Here is a 12067-nt window from a genome sequence, read left to right as displayed (position 1 = left end):
TTATTTTGCCTGTTTCTAAAAACACGCTGGTTAATATTTATTGTTCCAGCACAAAATAATATTGAAAATGTGGGCTCTGCATTCAGCCTCAACTCCCAAATAAGGTAATGTTTGGAACATCAGAAACATTTCCTGTTTTAGATTTAGAGGACGAGGAGGAGGAGGAAAGAAGAAGTAGGAGAAGATGAAGAAAAGACCTCTGATATTTTCTATTTCTGATTCTCTTACATACCTTCAAGCACTGTGATTTCAGTGGTATTGGAGGTGAGCCTTCCAAAACCCCCAAAACAGTAGGTCAAGCAGATGGCAATCTTGGCAGTGATGAGTCTTCTGAGAGTCCATCTCTGAATTGTAGCCATTGATAGAATGTGCTTTTGTCCCTTTTATCTGTGGACATTATCTGATCTGCTCACCCCTCTTTGGAATTTGAAGATAGACTGCATCTTAGTGAATAAATTTTGTGGGCTTTTTTTTGTTGTTGCTTCTGGCTTTCATAACATTTTTTAAAGTTTTGCATATTGGAAAACTGTCTATGGTAGTGAGATTTTGCTGTCTTTCAGAGAATCTTTCCAACACTTTTGGAGTCATTACTATAGACCTAGAAATATTATGCCATATTTTTCATAAAGGAAAAAAAGCAATCTTAGCAAGTATATAAATTGTAGAAGAACCTTTTCCTTCTGTTAAGATTTTTAACTGGAGACTGTTTCTGTTTAATTTTTCTTCAAGAAAAATTAGTCCTAGACTTTTTTTTTCATCATTTGGGAAGGGCTTATAAATGCTTAATGTTCTGGGAAATCCTTTACAGCAAAGTTTGAGTATTAAATAATTTTTGAAAGGGCCCCAACTAAAAGAATGATAAAATACTTGTTGCTGCTGGATTGCACTGTTATTTAATGCACAGAGCTTTATTTGAAATAATTTTTTCAGTTGGTAAATGAAATCAGAGAAAATACGTGGCAACTTGTACTCAGGACCAGTGATTATAAAAAAAAATTTTGTATCTGAGTTTGATTTTCAAACTCTACATAAGCCAAAATTCTTCAAGTACTAGTGAGCTAAAAATAATTTGTACTGCTGTGTTCTTGAACTTAAGGTCAAATTTTATTAAGGCCTCCAGATCATTATAGGAATTGACACTGATTTGCATATGTTGATGGAGCAATAACACAGTGGCTTGAAAATGTACCTCCTCTGAATTCTCATTTTTAAGTTAAGTACAGATTAAAATGATCAGCACTCAGCTAAGAGAGTAGATCTCATTGCAAAAAAGAAATGATAATTATGTGATGTGATGAAAGTATTAGCTAACACTATGGTGGTAACCATTTTACAGTATGTAAGTGTATCAAAGAAACACATTTTACACCTTAAACTTTCAAGATGTTATAATTAAATGTATATTACAATAAAGCTGAGGGAAATGAAGAATGGTCAGCACTCTGAGATTTGAGGCACTATGAATAATACAACTTTGTAAAGAAAACGTACCTTACTTTTTTTTCCAAAAAGAACTCATTCATAATATATGTTAAGCAAGCATTTGGAAACATATAAGTTGAATTTTAAATTTTGGAAAATGCAAAAACATACACAGACTGAAAATGTGACTTTTTAGGTTTCTGAAACACTGTGACATGCACTCCAAATTGTATGTCCTTTATAACTAAAATGCAATTAAAACTCACTACTTTAGATTCTACTCAATAATAAATTATGCTCATCATCATAGGCTGACCTAAGGTTAATTTTTTATGGCAAAATAGAATTAAAATGATTTTCAAGGAAAAACAGATTAAATAGTCTAATGTAATATTAGTTAATAGTATATAATAAAAAGATTAATAAATAACACATTTTGCATGTTTTATTTATTTATTTAAGATTTATTTATTTATTTATTTATTTGACAGAGAGAGAGAGATCACAAGTAGGCAGAGAGGCAGGCAGAGAGAGAGGAGGAAGCAGGCTCTCTGCCAAGTAGTGAGCCCGACACGGGGCTTGATCCTAAGACCCTGGGATCATGACCCCTGCAGAGGCTTAACCCACTGAGCCACCCAGGCGCCCCACATTTTGCATATTTTAAAGATATACTTTTAAAAAGTATTTCAAATTTCAAATTTCTGAGTAATTTGTATCTTCTTCTATTCCTTCTCTTGGCCCCCTGCAAATGTACAAATTAGCTTGAACTGCGAGTTCCCTTTAGTAATCAGACTTTTTAAAAAATAAGATCACTTCTTCAGGTGCATTTTGAAATTTTTATTTATTTATAAAAATAAGCAATTAAAAATTAAGATACCAAAAGAAAACCAATAAATTGAAGCATCTAAACATACCATCTTAAGTTTAACCTCTACGGTAAGACCCAATTCTTAGTTTTCCTTGCCTACGCCCAAAGACTCTCAATTGTAGTTGTGTGAGTGTCCGAGATTAAGACTGTTTCATGATCTGTGTTTCACTTTCCCAGTTTTTGGAAAAGCATTAATGTTTAGACTACTTAAAACACAGAACCACATCTTACATGTTCTTCCTCTTTTCAGCTTCATAAGACTTAAAATTAATATTCAGATGTTAGCCTAATAACAGATGATTTTCCCATTTTCTGGGGATATTTTCAACTATGAGACATTTTATGGGAGAGAGTCAGAATTATAGGTTTGGGTCCCCAACAATAATGATGGTGTAATGAAAGAACATTGTGCTTGGAATTGAGACAAACCACTATTTGAATCTCATTTTCAGGGAGCAATAAAAATGAAATCTGTATTACTGAATATGAAAATCCATGATTCTATAAAGATAATTTTAAGAAGGAAATCAAAACAAAAACAAAATCCATCACCAACTACAGAACAAATCATTTGTCCTGTATGGAGGTGACCAATTGCTCAGATACTTGGAAATTATAGGGAAGAAATTCGGTACCTTCCCTTCTTTTTCAAGAGCTATTATAGCTCGTCTAGTTAATGAGGTAGACACTCTTCTTAAAGTATGCTTCATACTAAATGTATTATTCCAAAAGGGAACATATTCTTCAAAAGAATTCTAGTTACTGAAGTAGAACGATAAGGCTCACAATGGTAGTGATGTTGAAATAATGATTCTGGCAAGGGTCATCAATTAGAACTAATATCATTAAGTGAAAATGTTTATTTTTTTTTATTTCATTTTACCATATTTACCTGATACCAAAGCTCCCTCACAGATTTCTTGTTAGTTGTAAAGGACAAATGTACCTACACAGTCCATTCTATATATGCCCTCCAGAGATCTAGCCCTCAGTGATCCAGTCAGCATCCCTAACAGTGAGATGGCCCAGTGGTGTCTCTTCCTACGATGAACAGGGGGTAAAGCAACATCTCCAGTAAAACAGACTCGCCGAAAATGTTTAACCCAAATTGTATGCTCTAATGTCCAGCTAATAGGAATTACAGTGGCTATAAAAATAAGTCAAACAACACAAACATGTGACACATTCATGCCAAGGTCAAAGCTAAATGTCACCCTTATAATATGAACTTCCAGCATGCAAGAGTAACTAAACCTGAAATTTTCTTTTAAAACTTTTACTGTAATTTTATGATCATACATTTTCATAGCCCCTGTTTAAATGTTTGATGTGATTTGCTACTAGATCAATCCTTGGTTCATTTCCTGCAAGCATGACACAATAAAAATAGCTCATTTTCAGACGAAGTTAGTAGAAATACCCATTTTTACTATCTCATTTTCCCTCTACACTTTCTTCTTTCCTTTGTATTTGTTGGATTTTTTTTTTATTATTATACTCAGATAGGAGATCATGGACGTTGTTGCATACCTGGGTATAATTTTTTCATCTTACGAAATTTTTAGGAACAAAGTCATTCTCTTTCTAACTTATCACAAAATGTGAAGGATTCCCAAATGGACTTTTTCTTGAAATACTCAGGGCTTAAATGTATTATATCCTAAAAAGTAGCATTAAGTTTTTTAAGGCTAATTTTGTTTTGTTAAAGTATAATTTTCCAAAAAATTTTACAGTTCTCAGGAAATATAAAATATAACACTTGGAAAGATTTTTAGGGGTGCCTGGGTGGCTCAGCTAACTGAGTATCTGACTCTTAATTTTGGCTCAGGTCATGATCTCAGGGTTGTGAGATCGAGCCCCCCATCGGGCTCCACACTTAGATGGAAGTCTGCTTGGTATTCTCTCTCTCCCTCTGCCCCACCCTCTGTGCTCTCTCTCTCTCTAAAAAATAAATAACATAAATCTGTTTAAAAATTTTTTATATAACTGTTAATATGGAAAACAGTAAGAGGATATGTATAGTTCAAAGTGCACTTTAGAAGCTGAGGTATTCATAGACAATTTAACAAACATTTCTGAGTTTGATTGGAAAAAAAGCAGAACTAGTTCAGGCCCAATAGGTCATAAATCTTAGGGATTATCTGTTTTACTAGACAGAAAGTATTTGAATCTCTACTAAACCAAAACATTCAAGTTAACAAGTAAACTTCTCTAAATCTGAGATCTTTAATGAATAGTAAACAGTGAAATTAACTTGTTACACTTTCCGTAGACAGTCCTTAAATGTGGCCTGATGCCCCTATGAAGTATTGAGATGACATGGCCCATCTATTTTACCTTGGCCTCAAATCTCAGATAATTTTCCTGATTCTTTAATGTTGTGAAAGCTAGTGGCACTTAACAATTCTACAAGGATATATTCTCTTTGAGCAAACAAAGGATTACAAATGCAAAAATAACACAGGGCCGAGTAGAGACAAAAATTTATAATGAAATACAAAACACCAGGAAGAATCAAAATGATCTTGAAGAATGAAATTGGGAGGATTTACATTACCTAACTTTCAAGTCTCGTTATAAAGCAACAGTAATCAAATAGTACTGTCAGTTTCCTTATTTCCTTAACTTTTAAGTGTCTAATTGTTCTTGAATATTTGTAGCATTTTACTCTTGCAAAATATATATACTATATACTTTTATACTGCAAATGAGTGATAGTGTTGCATGTTTCCGTTTCAAGCAACTAAAGAATTCATGATATTATAAGGGAAGCAAGGTGCTTTCATAACAAGATATTACCACCTTTTGATTTATGCATATGAAATGCAAGCATACATTAAAATTCAGGAATGATGTACACCAAAGTGACAGTGGCATTTATCTTTGGATCTTCAAAATAAAGGGAATTTTTTTTTCCACAATGAACGTAAGCCACTTTTATAATTCAAACTTAAAGCTATTTGAATCTAAAAGGAGGAATGAAAACTTAATTTTGATTTTTAATAAAAAGTCTGCTCTGCCTTGGTGCTGTGTGTTTGTAACATTATGCTTCCTGATGATCTTCTAGGGGTGAAGCTGAGTAGCCTCCTTGGCAAAAAAGGAAACTTAGAAAAACTTCAGAGCTACTGGGAAGTTGGATTTTTTCTGGGTGCCAGTGTCCTGGCCAATGACCACATGAGAGTCATCCAAGCATCTGAAAAGCTTTTTAAACTGAAGACACCAGCATGGTAATAGTAGACTCTGAGGTGTTTGAGCAAGTACTTTTAATAAACAACACTTATCACTTATTTCCAAATTGTTATATTTGTTGAACTGACAATTAGATGATTTTGTTTGCTTACAGAATGAAATGCAGAATTTAGAGGGAAAACTGTTTATAAATGTGTTGCGTATAGGTTCTGATGACTTTGGATGCAGGTGATGTCCTCTGGCCTTCGGCTTAGCCTTGTCATGACACTGACCAGCCACTAGCTCAGGTTGGCCAGTGGTCCCCACAGGAAGCCAAATTTGACAGCTGTGCATTGATTCGGTATTTTCACAACTTTCCATGTCAGCCTCCCACGTTTCTGCCCCAAACACACACCCTTTGTTCTCTTTATGGCCCTGTCTCAATTTGGGGGTTCTTATTCTTGATTTTCACTTCTCTATGCTTAAGGCTTATTTGCACCATTGAATGTTTCATCTATGTGTGTTTTTCTAATTTCAACTTGTTCTTGGAGTGCCCCCAAGTCTCATCCTTCTGTCTGTGGTAATTGAAGAGATGAAAGCACTTAGGAGTGCCTTTAGGACTATTTTGGAAAACAATGCTGATTTTATTATGCATCCCAGGTAATGATTACTAGCTGTAAAGGCTTTAAAAGGTTTACCGTGGTATCAAGAAAGGCTCAGGTTGGCTCAGTAGTTTCATCAGAGAAACTACTTCAGGACATGCTTCCCCAAGCAGGTTCCCATGGCTCCCCAAAGAGTTTCCTCACATTCAGGTCTTCTCATGGGCAAACCCTCCCCAGTGCCACACCCATAGGGATCCTTCTAAAATTCATGTCTGACCCTTCCCCCTTGCCATGGAAATCCTTATTACATTAAAGGAGTTTAACGGCTCTTCACAGTCTAGGGTATAAAGTCCACCTTCTTGGCTTAGGGAACAATGTTTGTCTTTAGTCACTTCAGACTCAGACCATGTCACATGCCCCCAATTACGTGGCTCTCTAGTCACACCGAACGGGCCAGACTGTGGCTTCACGCGCACGCTGCGCGTGCCTCTTCTGGCCTTCTTCTCCACTGTGGACGCTCCTAGATCACCTCCACACGCAAACCAGACCCTGACTTAAAACCCTTTCCTGCCTGCATCCAGATAGAAGTACGTGTGTGATTAGTTCATCTTATGAAATCTGCTTTCATGTTTCTCTCATTTTTATTTTTATTTTTATTTTTATTTTTTTAAAGATTTTATTTATTTATTTGACAGAGAGAGATCACAAGCAGGCAGAGAGGCAGGCAGAGAGAGAGGAGGAAGCAGGCTCCCTGCTGAGCAGAGAGCCCGATGCGGGGCTTGATCCCAGGACTCTGAGATCATGACCTGAGCCGAAGGCAGCGGCTTAACCCACTGAGCCACCCAGGCACCCCAGTTTCTCTCATTTTTAAATCTTATTTCTCTGGAGAGTGACTAGTCGTATCTCTGCATAGTTGTAGCCTGATTGAGATGTAGGTCGCTTTGCTGTGTACCTTTCACATTTCTATCTCGTCAGCAGTGTGTGCTACATAGGGACACAGCTGTGCTCTCCGTGGGATGTCTACAGTCGGTGTTTGACAAGGAATGAAATAAATGAATCAGTCAATGCGTGTGTTACATGCAGCCTCTTTTGTCGTTGCTTTACAATGATCTTCATGATGGTACAGAAGGGGATGGAAGCACAGGTCAAAAGAGCTCTGGTTTGAGGTGTCCCAGCTTCTGTTGACAACAGAGAAAACATTATTTTATGCAATAGTAATAACAACCGCAAAACCTTGCCTTAAGTTCCCATTCACTTGTTAATTTCCATGTTTATAGTTTACACCCCAGTATCTCATATAATTATCGTGCTCCTCATTTTTTCCTAGCTTTTCCTTTGAGGTACCATCTGTCTTGTTAGGTTGGAGGATATTTGTATAACATATAAGCTAAGTTGCTTCACAGCAAAATAATGATTTCTTATGAAGAGTCTATTTAGAAAAGCTTTCTCAAGGAAGCATATTTTAGAACAAGTGCGTTAACCACTCCCTTGAAGAGGATAGGCATTATTTTAAAAGGCATGTTTTCAGTTGATGTATCATCCAGCCCAAGCAATTTGAGCTCTCTACCCCTCAATGGACTCATCTTTAAAACGGGGATAAAACAGCTTACTTTGTTGGGGCACCTGGGTGGCTCAGTCAGTTAAGCAGCCGACTCTGGATTTCAGCTCAAGTTGTGGTCTCAGGGCACTAACATGGAGCCTGGCATCCAGCTCTGCACTCAGTATAGGGTCTGCTTGCCTCTCCCCCTGCCCCTCCCACTCAGGCTCTCTCTTTTTTCTCTCTCAAATAAACAAATCTTTTTTCTTTTTTTTTAAAGCCCACTTTATTGAATTTCTGTAAGATTTAAATGAGAGAACGTGTGTGAAAGTGCATGACATGTCACAAATAGTGAATAATGTTTGGTGAAATCTGAATGCATAAATACTAAAATCATATTTAGATCTGCCTGTTATGTGTCTTATATCTTTTCATTTTTAGGTACCTCAAGTCGATTGTAGAGACAATTTTGATATATAAGCATTTTGTGAAACTAACTACAGAGCAGCCTGTGGCCAAGCAAGAGCTCGTGGACTTCTGGATGGACTTCTTGGTCGAGGCCACAAAGACCAATGTTACTGTCGTTAGGTTTCCAGTGAGTACTCTTCGTTTAGCTTAACTTTAGCTGCACTTCTCGTTTGCTTCTTTTATTTAAAGAACATTTTTGCATGTGATTTTAACAGTACTAGTGTTACTTTTTTTTTAAAATAACTTCTCAAAACCGGGGATGTGAGATACATTTTTATGTTTTTGCCGTGGAATTTGGTGATTTCTTTCGATAAGTTGTGAAGCATGCTTTCCAAGAAAAGATTGTCTCTTGCTTAGCCTCAGTCAACACATCACTTCAGACCAGAGCCAAGGTTGCTGTTAATTCCTACGACAGTTGTGTGAACATTGTCATCAATGTTGACACCGTTACTGTGGTGAGAAGTGTTGTTACTCACCTCGGTCATTATTCCCTCTCCACCGCTCATTACCCACATGGGTCAGAGTTAGATGGAGTGTCCTCAGTTCCCAGTCACATTTTACAGTCCCTTAGATCGTGAGAAATGATGACTCATAGGTTCCGATTTGCTGCGCACGTTGGCTAGATATAGATACAGATATATGTATAGTAGACGCACACACACTTTCAAAAATATATTGCTCATCTTCTCAGCTGTGCCTTTCCCATCCTGATCGTTCTCAGAATACCGCCCAAAGCAGTATACGCTTTAGCATCCAATTCAGGAACCACTGACAAGTCACTGTGTGCCCTCAGCTTTTCCCACGTCCAAGTGATGCCATCAATCTCTCTGTGTGAGCTCTCGGGTCCAATCCTCCATACTCAGGTGGTGACAACTCTCGGTTCTTTTTCTAAGATCTTGTTCCCTAATTCTTGTTTATAGGATCATCTGTTTCATTTAATTAAATCCATTGCTGACATTAACAGGCTTTCTTTACTCTCCCTTCCCGATGAAGCCTCAGCGCAGCAGGATCTTCAGCTGAAAAGCCTTTCAAACTAAAAACACTTTGTTTTCCAGCCTAGATAATGTGTAGCCTAGGAAAATACTTGTCTCACAGTGAGCTGGCAGCGTGCCCGCAGCTGGGGCTCCGATGAGAGCAAATGCCGTGAAAGAAGACAGTGCAGAACTGTCTGTATTGAGTTGACTCTTGACTTGATCGACTAGAAAATTGGCGATGAAAGGAAACCACTCCTCTTAGCTATTCTGAGCTCATTTAAATTAGTTTAGTATGAATTTGTCTGTCATACTATGAATGTCAAAAAATAAAACCAGCAGATATTAAGAAGTTAGGAGAATATAGGTATATACTCCAGGTTGAGAGAGGTGAGAGAGGCTTTCTTAAGCAAGAAAGGGACCTGTAAGCCCTAAAGGCAAATATTGACCTATTTGATTCATTAAAAATCCTAACTTTTGTTCAATAAAGAGCATCACGGACATGGCAAATTCTAGAGAGGGAGAAGGTATTTAATACGAATGTAGCAAAGTTATCGATTTGCCTCATAGGCAAAAAGAAAAAAACTACTAATTGGTAAGAAAAAAAATGGGCAAATCATATGAAAAGATAATTAACCTCATTAGGTAGTCAAAACATGCAAATTAAAATGAGACACCATTGTACTTGTGCCATTTTGCACACGTGTGCATAAATCTGTAGTATCAGTTCCCTGAAGTGGAATTGATTGAGATTGCATGTTGCCCTCCATAGGGATTTATCAGTTGGCATCCTCACTGGCAACATACGAGACTGACCGCTTTCCTAAAGTCTCTCCCCAAAAAGTATGTTTATCATATTTATACTTTTGCCAAACCTACAGATGAAAAAATGGTACATTGGGATCATTTTAATTAGTAATTCTCTTATTTTGTGTGGGGTTGTGCATATGATTGTGTCTGTGTTTAAAAGACCACTCGGAGATTAAAAAAGAAAAAAAAAGAATTTGTTGCCTGCATTTAAAAAATAAGGAGAGTTAGATCATCAGTGCTGACTATAAATGGTATTGGTATTGGTATTGGTATAAATAACTATAAAGTCTGAATAAAATATATAAAATACTGTTTCTAGACATTAAATAGCAATTATGACAGGGTTGTGATCCCTGGGCAGGGAGGCACTTGAGGTGAGTCCCACCTCACCTACTTTTTTTCCCTTAAGGCCTTTTTCTGGCTGCCACACCAGGAAGTAGTGCCCTAGCTGGGTGCGGTTGTCTCTCTGGGTGGAGCAGGCTGGAGGAGTGTTTGGGACTCGAAGACAGGTGGAATATGAGAAGCAGGGTGTTGGAGAAGGGGGAGTCTTAAAGAGTGAATCCCAAAATTCTGCCTGGGTATTTCCCTTGAGCCACAGAGCAACTCCTAGATAGTGTGAGCAAGGGGTAAGCATAGCATGAATAAACACAACTAACTACTGGTCTCAGTATTTGACCAAAATTGGGTTTTAGATGAAACCTATGTGGCTTAAGTAAACCTTATCAAGGTAAATCCCCTTGCTAGTTAGAAGATCAGGACCAGAAGTGGTAGAGAGCATTCTTTGGAAGGTTGAGAGCTGAGCAGATATCCCAGAGCTTAAACAATTTAGGAGGAGTAAGACGTTAGACTTTGGGTCTAGCCAGAATGATGAGATCTTGATGAATACCCCAAGGATTTAGAGGAGACAGAGAAAACCCATGCCCTAGGAGTAAAGGCAAAAATAAAAGACCCACCCTAATAAAGCTGTGATAAAACTAAGCCTCCACAGAATCAAGGTGATGCACTAAAAATTTGACTGCTAGCTAGGGGGCAGGGGTAGGGAAACCTCTGGAAAGATGCGGTTCAGAGCCTCTGCATTGGGTCAGACACAAAGATTACTGGACATTCTAAGAAGCAGGAAAAAAAAGTGACCGATAACGAAGAGCTTAAAGAGCCCATAGAGGCGGGCCAGAAGTGATTCACATATTGAAGTTACCGGATAAGAACTTCAAATAACTGTAATTACCATGTTAAAGAAGACAGAGGAAAAGATAGATAAAATACATGAAAAGATAGAGTATTTCAACTGAAAATAAAGTTTTAAAAAAGATGAAAAATAAGGAGAGTTCACATAAAAATCTAGATTTTCATCTATTGGAAAATTAAGGGACTGGCAGTTGGACTGCCTTTTTCAGAAGCAACAACCTACTAAGTCAACTATCTGTATACTGCCATTCTAGACATTGATTACAGTCCTATCCTTCCTGCTTCAGTCATCTGCCTTTCTCACTGGGCCCACTTCCTGCAACCATTGGAATTTTCTCCCCGTGTTCTACCGCATAGAGAAAGGCAGGTGTCTAGTACCTGTGGTACCATGTCAGTCACTAACTCATTGCATCCTCAGAGTAGCATCCTTAGGTCATACTTACGAAAGCCACAGTAGGTCTTGATTGGAGGTGATAACATTTTCCTTCTTTTAAAGTGGATCTTGTTAAAACCAAGATTACTTATATTAGAAAATATTTTATTTGATTGCTTCTATTTATTTCACTACCGTATCCATTCTCATTCCTCAAAGAAGTAACAGTGACCCGGGTAAAAGAAGACAGACCAAAGTTTTTTTGCAAAATGATTTAAATAGTCCCCTCACTTATTATTATTATTATTTGGGATTAGTTCCATTGATTCTTTTTTCTCACCTCTCTTCTTTGTGTATTTTCTTTCCTTCCTACTTTGAAAAGTTAGGGGACCATCAACCCCTCACCCCAGGTCAGGTGAGAGGAAGTGGAGTGTGATGCTTCTACGGACTCTTGTAGAAGCTGAGACATGTAACTATTTAATTTCTAACCTGTATAGTTTATAGGTCTCATTGCCCTCCTTCCTACTTCAGATACAAGGTGTTAGATGTTCATTTTTAAAAAATTTTTAGCCATCGATTTTAATGTTACCAGTAGAAAAGTTTAGGAACTAAAAGCAAGAATGTTCATACTTTCAAGTGAGTTTTATCTAACTGTTTTTGTCA

General features: G+C 37.3%; 1 protein-coding gene across 3 annotated transcripts in view; it reads left to right on the top strand.

Moving 5' to 3' along the window:
* Nucleotides 1–12067, top strand: part of MAP3K5 (mitogen-activated protein kinase kinase kinase 5) — a 194706-nt gene that overhangs the window by 101688 nt on the left and 80951 nt on the right. For all 3 annotated transcript variants that reach the window (XR_004381165.1, XM_032844826.1, XM_032844827.1), the window contains exons 9-10: nucleotides 5358–5517; nucleotides 8039–8192. Coding sequence is in view for 2 of the 3 variants with exons in the window: in XM_032844826.1 (XP_032700717.1) it covers nucleotides 5358–5517; nucleotides 8039–8192 (314 nt within the window). In the remaining variant the exon portion in view is untranslated. The remainder of the gene's footprint in view (nucleotides 1–5357; nucleotides 5518–8038; nucleotides 8193–12067) is intronic.

This window comes from Lontra canadensis, unplaced genomic scaffold, assembly GCF_010015895.1.
Source record: "Lontra canadensis isolate GAN:19392208 unplaced genomic scaffold, GSC_riverotter_1.0 scaffold156, whole genome shotgun sequence".
Taxonomy (NCBI): domain Eukaryota; kingdom Metazoa; phylum Chordata; class Mammalia; order Carnivora; family Mustelidae; genus Lontra; species Lontra canadensis.
Note: the sequence above shows the minus strand (reverse complement) of the source record. Positions and strands in the feature narration are given on the sequence as shown.